The following is a 15,196-nucleotide window of genomic DNA, read 5'->3' on the forward strand; positions in this document are numbered from 1 at the left end:
TGAATGGTAACTCAATATTCTTCTGAAGAAACCGACACAAAATCATGATATGGCGAGTATTTGACTGAAAATCCTGTGTGGCGTAGGGGGGTGAAAATCTTGTGGCGTAGGGGGACCGAGATTTCTTTTTACTTTAGCAAAGTTCACATCTTCAGCATTGCATATAAATATTGTTTTGGTTCAAAATTATACAGAAAAGTCTTAAATCATTTTGTTCAAAGACAGGCATTAAAGGGTACACAAGTGAAACTATCACGCGTGATTGACGGTTATCTATATGTTAAAGTTATTCATTTTTTGTAGAATAAAATGGATAGCAGTTTCATTGACCACATAGAAGAAGTGGATTCTCAATCAACCCAGCAAGTACATGTATGTCATGTATGCGGGAAGCATTATTCAACAAAATCAAACCTTACACGTCACCTAGAGTCGCATGCGCATAAGGAAAGATAAATTGTTGAGTGGAAATTTGCGTTCCTCAACTAATGTCAGAAAAGAAATAAAAGCGTAGTTCAGGCCCAATGCTTCTAGTTTCTGGGCAACACTGTCTATGAGGTGGTGTAATTTTGAGCATCGTGGTACTCTTGAATTAGCTTTAAATGGAGAGCAGGATTTGGGATAAGGTAAAAAAAATTCGTTGACGTTTCGGTGTTACATTTCCTAAGGGAGATTTTCGCTTAATAGTTAATGAAGAATTTTTCTGTCTTTTCGGAGTAACGTTTAGTGGTGTTTCTAAATTCCTCTTTTTTGCCAATATTATTCGTTTGGGTTTATTTAACCACAGATTGCTCTTTTTTCTGGTCATTTCACTATCTGAAATAATAAAGAATCCATGTCAGTTTCATTAAGGTATGAAACAATGTTTTAAGCATGTGGTGTCGTGGTAATATTTTTAGAGAATATTTTTTAATGAACATTTAATGATATAAAATGTCAAAGGCACTTCATTATAGGGTTACTGTACAAATACCGGAGTAGCCTTAAACAAGTTTGAATTTGACATTTATATGTTCGCTGTGCTCAAGATGTGGATTTTGACAAGAAACTTTGCTAAAGTAAAAATAAATCTCGGTCCCCCTACGCCACAAGATTTTCACTCCCCTACGCCACACAGGATTTTCAGTCAAATACTCGCCATATCATGATTTTTTGTCGGTTTCTTCAGAAGAATATTGAGTTACCATTCAAAGGGAATGTTTCTGGTTGAAAAAACGTGGACTTTATGCAGTAGGAATGAAGATTTCTCATTAAATACACCGAAAAATATACCCAACGCCTACCTTACCTGTATATTGTCGAAGTGTTTGAGTATTTTGAAGGAGTTCTGGACTCCCCAATTCCTAGTGCTAGCTTGTCAATAACTATTGTCTTCCGTGCAATACTTTTGGCTATCTAGATTTATTTCAATTAAACACAATAACACTTCGAATACTTACTGACCTACTTTCGTCGCTTCAAAATCACAACCCCGCGCTACACCGATCACGGTCCCCGCATGTGGCATTGTACACGGTGATACAATCTATACCAAAACATAACAAGTTATATTGCGGAAAAAATTGTTTCAATTCATAAGGAAATCAAAGTGTGACAATGTTAAAAGAACTATCATCATTAATCTGAAGGCTTGAAAATGGTCAACAATAACAACTTTATATAGTATCTACATTTGTAAAATGCTCATGGATAAAAGGTTCAATAGTATATAGCTAGGTCATGGGATGACAAATGCATGGTTATTAAAGGTGATGACCGCCGCGGTGACCGAGAGGTTAAAGCGTTCGCCCCGCATGCGGAAGGCCGGGGTTCGAATCCCGACCGCGACAGACCTAAGTCGTTAAAATAGGTAGTAACAGTTCCATCGCCAAACGCTCGGCATCAGGTGTGAATGTCACGGGTCCTCGGAGATGACCTTAAAAACGGATGTCCCGTGTCACAGTAAGTGGCACGCTAAAGAACCCTCACTGCTCAATGGCCGTAAGCGCCGAGCTTAGGCCTAAATTTGAAGCCCTTCACCGGTCTTGGTGACGTCTCCATATGAGTGAAAAATTCTCGAGCGAGACGTTAAGCAAGATCCAATCAATCAATCAATTAAGGTGATGGTGTAATGACAAATGCATGGTTATTAAAGGTGATGGTGTAATGACAAATGCATGGTTATTAAAGGTGGTGGTGTAATGACAAATGCATGGTTATTAAAGGTGATGGTGTAATGACAAATGCATGGTTATTAAAGGTGGTGGTGTAATGACAAATGCATGGTTATTAAAGGTGGTGGTGTAATGACAAATGCATGGTTATTAAAGGTGGTGGTGTAATGACAAATGCATGGTTATTAAAGGTGGTGGTGTAATGACAAATGCATGGTTATGCATGGTTATTAAAGGTGGTGGTGTAATGACAAGTACATGGTTATTAAAGGTGGTGGTGTAATGACAAATGCATGGTTATTAAAGGTGATGGTGTAATGACAAATGCATGGTTATTAAAGGTGATGGTGTAATGACAAGTACATGGTTATTAAAGGTGATGGTGTAATGACAAATGCATGGTTATTAAAGGTGGTGGTGCAATGACAAATGCATGGTTATTAAAAGGCGATGGTGTAATGACAAATGCATGGTTATTAAAGGTGGTGGTGTAATGACAAATGCATGGTTATTAAAGGTGGTAGTGTAATGATAAATGCATGGTTATTAAAGGTGGTGGTGTAATGATAAATGCATGGTTATTAAAGGTGGTGGTGTAATGACAAATGCATGGTTATTAAAGATGGTAGTGTAATGACAAATGCATGGTTATTAAAGGTGGTGGTGTAATGACAAATGCATGGTTATTAAAGGTGGTAGTGTAATGATAAATGCATGGTTATTAAAGGTGGTGGTGTAATGATAAATGCATGGTTATTAAAGGTGGTAGTGTAATGAAAGCGTCATTTGACTTTGGGTATACATTTATTTCTAGATCAATTCTATAACGTTCCAAAACATCAGTTTCCGGTGTGATGCGGTTACCGCATGGTTATGTGCTGTGAGTGTTATATACATTAGAAGAACATCATTTTAACATTCCAGTATGGTATAATTCCAACATAAATGTTGATAATAAAAGTATTTCATCAAAAAATGGTATCATCACAGTACAAAAATGTTCTTGACGATGATTGTAATTCTCTGCAAAATCTGTCATACAACTTTAAGAATATTCCTTATATATGTGCAAAGCATTGCAAGTCTGTTGTATGTGTTACGTTTGTATTTAGAGTACTTTGAGCGATTTGAAACAATCTAACAGGCAACGTTTTAAAAACATTTATAAGTTCTTAACATGAAAATAATTCCTACAGCGATTCCGAAGCGGAATTCAGAGTTATATTTTCGTGGAATGAACGATACTTGTAAACAACTTGTTATAGAGAGTTATTGAAGACTACATCTTACTTTATTACACAGAGCTTTCAGTTTAGAATAATCCATAGGATTCTTCCTGTGAGATAAATCAATATAAAAACTACTCACTGCTCATCGGTTGACAATAGTTTTCTCGGGGTGAAAAAATTTTCAATGTTACCCTCTGACAATTACTATTTGTTTTATAATACTATATCAAACTCTCAAACGACGTTTATCAAAAGTCTGCAGCGAACCGTATACGCATCAATTTGACGCATGGGCTATTTTTAAGAAATAAATTTCGCACTTCATGAAATATGCTGGCATGAAGCATCGTTGTTCATGCCCTCATGTATTTTTAAAAAAATGTTTATTGCTTATATTTACATTTTACTTTCTTCACTTCTGTCGGAATTCCCAGCCGTTATATAGAAGTACTTTATTTATCAAGATTCATACGCACATTTTTCACAACTGCATCGCATTCATGAGGAAATGACTATCATCATAATCGGTTGAGACGTCGAAGGCAAAAATATTGGAAATGTAAACATCTTATTATATAATGTATCACCCGTTGTTAAGTTTTTTTCATTGCTAAATACCATCACCCCAATGTGTGGGTTTTACTGCAACAAGAAAACAGATTTGTTTGTTTGTTTATTTCAAACGTTTCTCGGCAACTCAGGTTCCAGTATTCGGCCCGTCCGCGAAGCAAGGCTTTAAAAGTAACACGTATACGTAAAATAAAAAAAATGAGAAAATCTGCAAATGAATACAGATAATTACCGTCTTCCTTGGAAGACGGTATACAGAGTTGAAGTGTTTTACAGTCTTCGTACTTTGCACTTCCTCTCTTTTTTCATTGGTAGAAAGTGCATGAAGTGAAAATTTAAAATTATTTCATTGGATGAAATACTCTTCAAGGCAAGGGAGATAATTTTCTGGTGTTCTAATTTTCGTACGACTTAACAATTTTTCAAGATTTTCAATCTTAAAAACTCGACAAAACGAACAAAAGAAAAATGCAATTCATGAAATTGACACATTACTTTTTTTTAAAAGCAACTAATGCAAAGCATTTCTATGGTTACTTCATTTACAGCAATGTTTTCATTCTTGCATACAAACAAAAAAACTCGGCGTTTTTTGTTTTAATTGCTTGTGTTTTTGGGAATTGTCTATTCGGTAGGGCAACAGTTTTATTTTTGTTTGTATTATCAGTGGCATTTGAGAACTTTGCTAATCTTAAGAAGGAATAGGATAGTAACATTCATTACATATTATGTTGCTTAAAATTACTCCTGCTGTAAGTTTAGACTGTCTGTATTAGGTAAACTTAATTTTTTTTTTCAACACATCTGTTCTAAAACTATCCTATTCCTTCAGAATAATTTTTTTCCCTTACAATTGCTCAAATTTGAATAACAATTATTAATCTTTTCCATCAAACTCTATGTATTTCATGATATAATTTTTGGCAAAACTATTACAATATTCTCAGGTCTTTATCCTGGTTAATTTCTAAAGCAGTTGTCCTGTACAATATGCAAGAATAATTTTTATGCAAATTTGAGCAATTTAAATCTTTTTAGTTTGTTTTGTTTCATAACTTTGTTAAAAAATAAATATTTTGATATACACACTGAAAATCTCAGTTCCATTTGATATAGAGGCTTTAATCAGTGCTAGTACAGGGAACAGTGATTTTGATTTCCAGTACATATACCCTTCATAAATACAAACTTTTACAATGGGAGTCAGGACACAGCTTTGTAGGCATGATGTCCGTGAGTTTATTTATTTTAGCTCAATTCAATAATGAAGACAAGGGACATAATTCAACTTCGCTCTATAGAGTTGCTGCTAAAGACGGCAAGCTTTTTTAAAAAGCTTTACTTGTCTCTATATACGTTCACTGACAATTTTGTGATCCATATGGGCGCCGTCATTATGCTTTGTTCATTAGTTGCTTCTGCAGTTATTCGTGTTTTAATTTTGAATGCCAAAAATACAAGACTAACGTGCAATTTGGAATTCAAACACCCAGTTTGTTAAAAATGAATGGTATGATTATTATTGTTACAGTATTTAGCCAATCATCAAATAGAAAAACAGTAATACGACTAAATAGATAACGAGTTTATGAGTTTCTTTAAATAAAAATACAAACTCCCCGTCCAGGCCTCATTACCATTCTCTACCCAGAGTTCCGTGCGCTCCTCACACTACTGTATCAATCGGTACCCCTCGCCCTTTACGTAGGAACGGGCGAGGTGTTCCGATTGACTACTGTATCATTCTCTCACCAGAGGGCGCGTTACGCAAGCTTCACATACACCTCTGTCAACGCTTGGAATCACGTGACAATATAATCACATGATATAAACAATCATTCTCGGTTTCCTTTCCCTTTAAAAGTTCAGGCAACAAGTTATACATCAGGCTCTTTTCATAGCCAACTGACACTTCAATAAGTGCATATTTACCGTTCAGCTGTTTGTCTCTTATTTTACAAGTTTTATCGTATTTTTACAGCCTTTCTTACTTTTGATTCCATGTTTACATTTAAATCTCCACCACGTGTATATCCTACATTCATACGCATATTACGAAGTAGTTCCAAATTTATGATTAGAAAACGGCGATTTTAAACAATTTACAGTAAACATCAATTTAAATGCACCAAAAACATATCATAATACGACTAAATATTTAGTCCCAAAACATAATGTTGGATCAAAGAAACTTCTGTAAAAGATTTCTGTAAAAAGCCGTTGACAGAGGTGTAGTGCGAGGAGCGCACGGAACTCTGGGTAGAGAATGACTACTGTATGTGAAGCCAAACTTCCACCAGAGTTCGTAGGTGACGTAATGAGGCCTCGACGGGGAGTTTGTATGTGAAGCTTGCGAGAATGGCCTCATTACGTCACCTACGAATAGTTTGTAAGCAAACGAACTCTGGCGGAAGTTTGATAAAAATATACGATATATTTACGCTTACTTTTTACCACTTTGAATTTATTGGTTAATTTTGTTTAGTTTTGTTATGTTTAAACTGCGAACGGGGTGTATTGTTTGATTTGAAAGAGAAAAATGTCGAAGCTAAATGTGACGTCACAATGCATGATTTACGTCGGCTGGCGTTATATTCCCCGATTTTTAAATATGAATAGGCGGATCCTGTAGAACTGTTATCCTCGTATATCCCCCTTTAATATTTAGATGTTATTGGGCGTTTAGTGCAAGGAAAATTTCATAAATAATATATATTTTGAAATGAATTATTGTTTATAATTGTTTGGTTTGAAAGACGAAGAAAAAAGTCGAGGCTACATCTGACGTCACTATGCACGGTTTACGTCGACTGGTGCTATATTCTCCGCGTTAAAGGAATGTAATTATCCTCATAGATATCCCCCTTTGATACTGGGCGTTTACCGCAAGGGGAATTTCATAAATAATACATATTTTTAAATGAATTGTAATTTACCGTACTGAACAGAATTATGACTATCACTTGGGACACGCCAATGACCATATCATGCTTCGCTCGGTCCAACGGTCACACCGTATATATATTATAGAGGTATAATACAAAATGTTTTCCTTTACTATGTAACGTAAATCAGAGGTAATGAGTGGCCCAAACTCATTAACGGTGTAAAAGTGCGAGACGGGAAAATATCACGTGGCTGTCTCACTTAGGTAATGCGGTCTCACGCTGGTTGTTTAGTTATGAAGTCTGGTCTCTCGAGATTTCCTCACATGACAGAGCATCATTTTACATGGAAGTAATCGAGAGAAAATAAAATATGAAGTAGTTTTCATTACGACATTGTCAATTTTAACTTGCCAATTCTTCAGAATTTTATAATAGTTATTTCAAATACTAGTAATTAAATATCATTCAATCGATGATTAATTGATAACCACATTACAACGAATGCAAACTGTATAGGTTACACACGGATGAGCAGTATGCCATCAGTACTGACTGTTTTCAACTCTCTTGGCAATCTGTTGGGATATGAAATTCAAATTATTCAATAATGTGCAGGTCAATTTATCAGCAGAAATATCTGCAACGATTTTCTATACGCTAGCGAAGATTTAAAACGGCGATCATTTTACCCAACTGGAAAGCTGAATCGATAATTTGTAAGAACACATACATATCTACATAATTTACAAAAAATACAAAATATGAACATCAAACAAGTTAAAAATAACAGAATAAGCTCTAAATAGTGTCATAAATATAATAAGTTCGTAGCCATGCTGTTCTATATATAACGAACACTGTTATCGGACATGGCTGCACGATTTTTTTAAGATTAAAAACTGTAACCCGATTTGATTTCAGAATATGATTACACTAAAGCTTGAAATCTATCTGCAGGACAAACATGTTACGGGAACGATGACAGTGTAGTTAGTGGTAAGTCGACAAGTTCGATTCCTTGATAGGATCAGCTGACATTTTGATTGATAGTAACTGAGTCCTATCAGCTGATCTACAATCATTCAGTATTCATTGATACTCATGGAACAAAGTACCTGAATGTTACGGACACTGGTCACACAACTCAATATAAAAAATCACATGAAAATGGATTGTTTGTCGTAATTATAGTATATACTAATTGCGCAACATCTATGTCAAAATATTCTTATCTATTAATATTCTAAGCACCCCTCCCCCCGAAATACATGGCCATATATCATCAAACTTAATCTACTGGAAGCCCGTAAATACGTAGTACATATGTAGATGTCCCTATTGATTTTGAGGTCACAAGGTCAAAGATCAAGGGTAAAACTATTCCAAACTATGGATAACCTTGAGAGGCATCAAATTTGATATTATGGTTGGAGTTTTTTAATTCCAATTTTACATTAGTCTAAATTTAATGTCGACCCTTTTCAATATTGCCACATGGATGGTGGGGGGGGGGGGGGGTTAAATATTTCTAAAAACAATTCGTGTTATACAGTAAACCCAATAAAATATTGTACACATGTAATTGAAACTGTAATGATTTTTAGTCACCATGCCAAAATTCAGTTTGTCAATAGATTGATAATCGTCCAATATATATAGATATATATATATAAGCACTGAAAAGGCCACGACACTGTTGGTTATTTAAAACTCAAATTTTCGACGCAACCCGCGTCTTTATCAAGAGACATATATTACATAAACAAATAACACGCAAAAACGACAAGTATCGATAAACTACATTGGTGACAAGAGTGATACACTGTTGTACTGAGTGATAAATGGTGGTGGTTTCGTTGTAAAGGTGGCAGGGGACAGTTTCTTTGGTTTTGAAACATGTGAATAGGGGGTATACACCAACGTCAGATTATGACAGACTAATGAAAAATCACATTTCCCTTTTATGTCAATACTTGTATTTCATATTAGTGTAGTTAATAAATTATGGCCCTAAATTACATGTAATCTATAAATACTGGTGCTGGTGCACAAAACATGCTCTGAACAGGTTCCCCTTTTTTGCTTTGATTTCCCCTCATTTGGGCTAATCCGCTCCACCCCCACATCATCACAGTACCAAACATGGGGATTCAGACACTGTGCACAATCAAGAACCCTATCTGCCCTTCTCAAAAATCTACCTCTCATATGGGGCCATCCACCTTCCCTCACAGCTACAGACCTTTTGCTAGACCTTGCATGTTTTCACCGGAATTTCTTCAGCAACTGACCACCTGTCTTAGTTTCGTATTTGCACCCATCTATATGCTAGGAATCATGGTGACACCTACATGTTGTATATCAACATTTTTATTAAGCACTCAGCTACATTTGACATGCATCCTAAAATTATTGTATACATTTTTACACATGTAATATCACTTCAAGTATGGGGCATTTCCATTTTTTCCGGGCCTATACTGCGAAACTGTCCCCTGCTACCAAAGCGTGTTTACTGACGATGGTTTAGAGAGTTTGTACCATGGTCGGGTCGGGATGAAAATAGAATTATTCTTGATAATTACAGAAATCAGATAAATTTAGAGGGAAAACTTCCAAAACAATGTGATTATGGAATAAAATGGTGGGAAGATAATGATATGGAGTGATTAAGTTCAAAACAATATTTGGTAGTCCGTACCATTATGATTCGGATATGGTAAACAGCGAAAAATAATATGATGCCAGAAGAACACGATTAATTAAACAACAAACAAGGTCAATCAAAAGACACAGATCTGGCATTAAAATCAACAATCGAAAAGGTGAATGGGAGAGAAGTCTAAGGAAAAAGATATCTCCAAAATATTCAGTATCCAAAATATAAGTAAATATCCACACAAGTAATAGTTTAATAAAGAAGAACTCATAACTCTTAAAGATTGAAAATGAAACCAGTTGAGTTATTTTCGGCGTTCTAATTTTTCATTATATATATAGTCATAGGGCTCAGTTTATATATATATATATATATATATATATATATATATATATATATATATATATATATATATATATATATACATATACATATATATATATATATATATATATACATATATATATGAGTACAATTATATGATCTTCTTAAATGTCTCACTATATCACCACGTGACGAGTAGAGGCTTGGAGAGGAGCCTATCACAATGGAATGGAATCATTTTTTAGGGTAATTTTGATGAAATGCTATTTCTGCTGGATTTGTTTCGTGGCTTTACATTTTCATCAAATTACCAGGTTTTAAGGAACCTCGAGCTCTTTACCCTGGACTGTTGATGTAAACAAATGAAATTTTACGGATGTTGCGATACTTGGTTTATTTTACAGTTTAGTCATACTCAGATAAATAAAACATTTCAGTATTTAAAACTACAATATATTTGCAACATTTTTGATATGTTCCCATCCATTCAAACGTTAATTCGTTATGAGAGAGAGAGAGAGAGAGAGAGAGAGAGAGAGAGAGAGAGAGAGAGAGAGAGAGAGAGAGAGACTGAACAAAGACACATACAGCGAAACCATTAGTGATATTCTGGAGATGTTGGTTAGTGACCAATCTTGATATGACTTAAAAGAAGACTTATTTGATCCAGCCATACAGTACATTCCCTCCAAAAAGCGTAACACTCTTTCTGAAAGAAGAAACCCTGTTTTCTTTTTTAAAAATTCTAGATCCACCCCTGCTTTACCATAACACTATATCCCATACAGACTTCTACGGTGTTATGTTTTATTTGTGCCTGTTGGCGTGATTATTGGGTAAACATAGACATTCACTGTCGATCAACCAATGCGCAGATAAATTATCTGCAAATGCAGCAGGCAATTAATCTTTAGATATAAAAATAATGTTCATGTTTGAAATATACGAGTACATGAAGACACGAACTGCACGCACACACGCCTGCACACTTCATGAGCCGCATTAGTGCTTCTGAAAAAGTTTACCGGTGAGATTCGTTGCTGTTCATGCTCTCATGTATAGCTGTTCATGCTCTCATGTATAGCTGTTCATGCTCTCATGTATAGCTGTTCATGCTCTCATGAAAAGCTGTTCATGCTCTCATGTATTTTAAGAAAAGAAAGATATTACATTACATTTTGCTTTCTGTCGAAGAATTCCAAGCTGTTAAGATAGTCATATTACAGTTATCAAGTTTATACGCACATCGTTCACATTGATGAGGAGTAATCTTTTCCGCAAATGACTTCATGCAGTACACAACAAAGTCGGACTATATACTCTATTGTTATAGTAAATCCCATTCCTTCGGTCTCTCCAATTTCAGAAAACAAATTTTATACAAAGGTCATAACTCATAAAAACAAAAACAAAATAGCCAAATCGTAAATGTTGTGCTTTGTCTATCATAGTTCAACAAATTAAAAATTGCAAATATTTTCCAATAGACCGACATTATGCCGGATATGCTTGGATTTCTCGAAAAAATCTCAAACTCAATTTTGAGTTTTCTTCTATTTGAACAATAACAATTTGAGTAAAATCTCAGACTTAAGTCCAGATTTCGACTGAAGTTCTTTTCGAGAAATCCAGGACAGGTTTAATCCAGGACAGGTTTTTCTAACGTGTAGTGGCTTATATATAGTTTTTTTCAGTTTGGTTTTCATTTGGAGGAGTTTGTGTGTGTGTGGGGGGGGGGGGGTTCTTGTGTCAACGTTCGATTTTCGTTTGAGGGCGGGAAGCCCTGAAATGTTGCACAATATAACGACCGGGCTAGCCTGACAACCCATAACCATGCTTAATGTATAATCTATGTTACCGATAAAGCTTGGAAATTCAGTGCGCCATACCACAGGCAATTGCATCGCTTGGGGGTCGAATTTACTATATAAAGAGTACTCTTTATAAAGTAAATTCGACCCCCCAAGCGATGCAATTGCCTGTGCGCCATACCAAAGCCTTTGATTTTCTTTTTCAGTGTGATCTCGATCCCGATTTAAAATTAAACTCGCAGAATATTTCAGCATGTCCCACCAGACGCCGAAACTAGCGTACTAGTGTACTACACCGTGGTCAGTCGGGCGTCCTGTTGCATGTACACGTGACAAAGGCGGTTTGGAAGCATGTAAATGGTAGCCTTTGAATTCCCTGGGAAGTCACAAAATAGTGGGCGCCAATCTCCCAGATTATGTTCTTACCACGTGTTGATCATTAAGGAGATACTACACAGCAAATTTCATATCAATCAATTTTTAAAAGAGCTAATAGTTCCAGTATATGTATTAGAGAATTAAACGTGACGAAAGCCCAGCTCGATCTGTAGTTGGCCATTAGAAGCTACACGGGAAGTTTCATATCAACATTTCAAAGCATATTGGAAAAAATGTGGTGAACGAATTTTATGCAAAGGACTCTTTGAAAAAGTTGGTCAACCGTGAGGAAAGTCCCATTTGATCTCCAGCTTTTCATCAGGAAGATGTAAAGCAAGTTTCATATCTGAAAAGTAAACTGTGGTAAAACGAACGTTAGACTCAAAGGACATGTTAAAATGAGCCTACAAAAGTTCGATATTTTCTGTGGTTGTTCGACTTCAAACTTCAATTCTTAAGGATGAATATCCATCATCGATTTTTTTTTTCGGTGTACATTTAGAGCTGATTGATTGATTGTATCTTTTTTAACGTCCCTCTCGAAAAATTTTCACTCATATGGAGACGTCACCAAGACCGGTGAAAGGCTTCAAATTTAGGCCTATGCTCGGCGCTTACGGCCATTGAGCAGTGAGTTTTTTGGGTTTTTTTTAGCGTGCCACGCCTACTGTGACATGGACATTCGTTTTTAAGGTCATCTCCAAGGACCCGTGAAATTCACACCTGATGCCGAGCGTTTGGTGATGGAACTGTCACTACCTGTGTTAACGATTTAGGTCTGTCGCGGCCGTAATTCGAACTCTATGGAGGGTAATCGTGTTCAAAAATCCAAGCATGTAACCTTGTTAATCGATACATGCAACCGTGTTAATTTCTCAGTTTCAACTATGCATGTTTGTAACTCAGGGGGTGTAAGTTATGTTTCTCAGAAATGTATACCTCGGTGTTGTACTCTTCATTTGTGTCATCGTTTGATTTCTGATTTTACATTTCTCTTTATAAAAATACATCATTGTTTCTTAAATCATACGCGGTCATCCCTACAGTATTTCCGTTTGTAGACTTAGTATTTACATAGCTGTACCTTACAACATCGCATCTTACACGTTACAAGTCAACAAATGTCAAGTTAACATGTTTGTCGAATTTCGATATGACCATATATGGAAAGACAACGGAAATCCACGATTTCTACCGAGAACCGAAAGAAAATCAATGTGCTACACGGGCAGAACACAAGCGGTGTTCTCGCTAAATTGTACGTACTTGGGTGAAACGTCACCAATGAACAATATATTTCCGGAATATATGTTTACGTATTTTTAAAAATTCAAAAAATTAATTATAATAAAGTCATATCTATTAGATCTAAAATACATATCTAATTACATAACGAATTTTACGAGGTACAACTGGACTGAAATTACATGTTAGTTTGGTAGGCTATTTTTTTCTTCAATCATATCTAGGGCTAAAATAAATCAAAAAACGTATATATATTTTCATTATAATATGTAGCAATATGTAAGGAAACAGTAGTCAGAAATTTAACTCAACTTAAGTTTTGTTGCACAAAGAATGACAACGAGTATCGGCCACATGACGTGGCTTTTCTGAAAAGGGGGTGGGATTGGGGGCAGAGGAGAAGTCGTCTAAAATTCTTGACAATCTAGCAAAAAAGGGGGACCCCCCTCCCCAAGAACTCCATAAAATATGTTGTCTATTCCAAACTAACAGCCTAAGGGAGGGGGAGGGGCTTAGTCCTTCAATTCATTACAATGTACATGCAGTGGGGGTGGGGGGGGGGGGGGGGGGTCATCCAATATACCTTACTTTCTATGTGAAAATAACTTTGCACGTAAAAATAATGGAAAATCAATTTTAACGTGCCTGAGTATAAGATGGACGAAATCAGGGATACCAAATGTGATCATCCACTCAAATAACTTTCTTTGAGACTTTATCTCCCACAAAATTTATAAAGAGGAACACTTTAACAGAGACGGGATGCCCTTCATTGATTATGGAAAAAACTCTTTCTACCACATCATTCTTTCAGCCTTTTGACTGGCCCTGTGACGTGCAGTACCACATGACCTCTGCACTTTTGATATTACATACACATACTCATAGGTGCCCTCGGGTGATACCCCTACTAAGATGGGATAATTTCCGATGTCTTCCTGCTATAAACAGCCCATAATTGTATATTAACAAATAACGTTTTCAATTTTCATAAATATTTTATTCTAAAAAAGAACGTTTATATCTGAATCTTTTAGGCGTGTTTGATTAGAGTTCCATATCATGCACCAAATCACAGCGAAATTTGGCCTCTAGAATCCTTTATTTGCAAGGAAAACATTTTTGTTTTATCATTCAGGGACGAATCACTAAAAATCATTTAAAATAATTGAGAGCTTGTTTCACTCTTTCGATGGTGAAATCACACTTCATAAGAGGTGTTTTAACAAGCCATTAAATAAAATTTTAGTGTAATGAGCTATCTTAACCGGTGCAAAATATGTGTACTAGCATGTTGGATAGTTTTATCCATACATAAACGTTACATGTCTGTGCACATGTACATCAAGAAAGTATATGTTTATTATTAGGCGTTGGTGTAAATCCATTCTTCGTAACCTTATAGATCATTTTCTGTGTGTAATGCGTAACGTCGAGAACTTGAGACTGTGACACATGTCGATTTGTCATTTGATATAAAAACTTAGCAAATTCGAGATGCAAATCCGTTGTTAATTTTGGCGCATGCGCAATAGCTTAGTCCTACAAATGGGGAATTCTTTCGTTTCTCGCTATACCGCGGCGGTTCATTTAAAACTGAAATCTATATACATGTACATTTAAAACTATGATCCCGTGGTCCTCAAAACTCCTTGCTGGTCGTAAGAGATAACTAAAAGGGGTAACCCTTTGGATGTGACCGCAAAAATTGAGGCCCCGTGTCACAACAGGTGTTGCACGATCATAGGCGCCTGGGTCAAGGATATTGCACTATAACGTATATGTAAACAATGGAGGAAATTCAGTGGGATAAGACATTTTTTAAAACGTGGATAAATTAGTGTTCTGTGATAATGACACGTGTATTTAAGCTTCCTGGAACATGAAAAAATGTATAAAGAGACACCATAGATCAGAGAGAAATATTTATTCGTGGTTC

General features: G+C 35.8%; 1 protein-coding gene across 4 annotated transcripts in view; it reads right to left on the reverse strand.

Moving 5' to 3' along the window:
• LOC125657757 (endothelin-converting enzyme homolog) overlaps positions 1 to 15,196 on the reverse strand; it is a 62,779-nt gene that overhangs the window by 30,616 nt on the left and 16,967 nt on the right. Inside the window, exon 2 of one of the 4 annotated variants that reach the window (XM_056149702.1) lies at positions 9,042 to 9,187. The exons of the other annotated variants lie outside the window; for them this stretch is intronic. Coding sequence (XP_056005677.1) covers positions 9,042 to 9,058 — 17 coding nt within the window. The 5' untranslated portion in view covers positions 9,059 to 9,187. The remainder of the gene's footprint in view (positions 1 to 9,041; positions 9,188 to 15,196) is intronic. 4 annotated transcript variants of the gene reach the window in all.

Source organism: Ostrea edulis, chromosome 9, assembly GCF_947568905.1.
Source record: "Ostrea edulis chromosome 9, xbOstEdul1.1, whole genome shotgun sequence".
NCBI classification, from domain to species: Eukaryota; Metazoa; Mollusca; class Bivalvia; order Ostreida; family Ostreidae; genus Ostrea; species Ostrea edulis.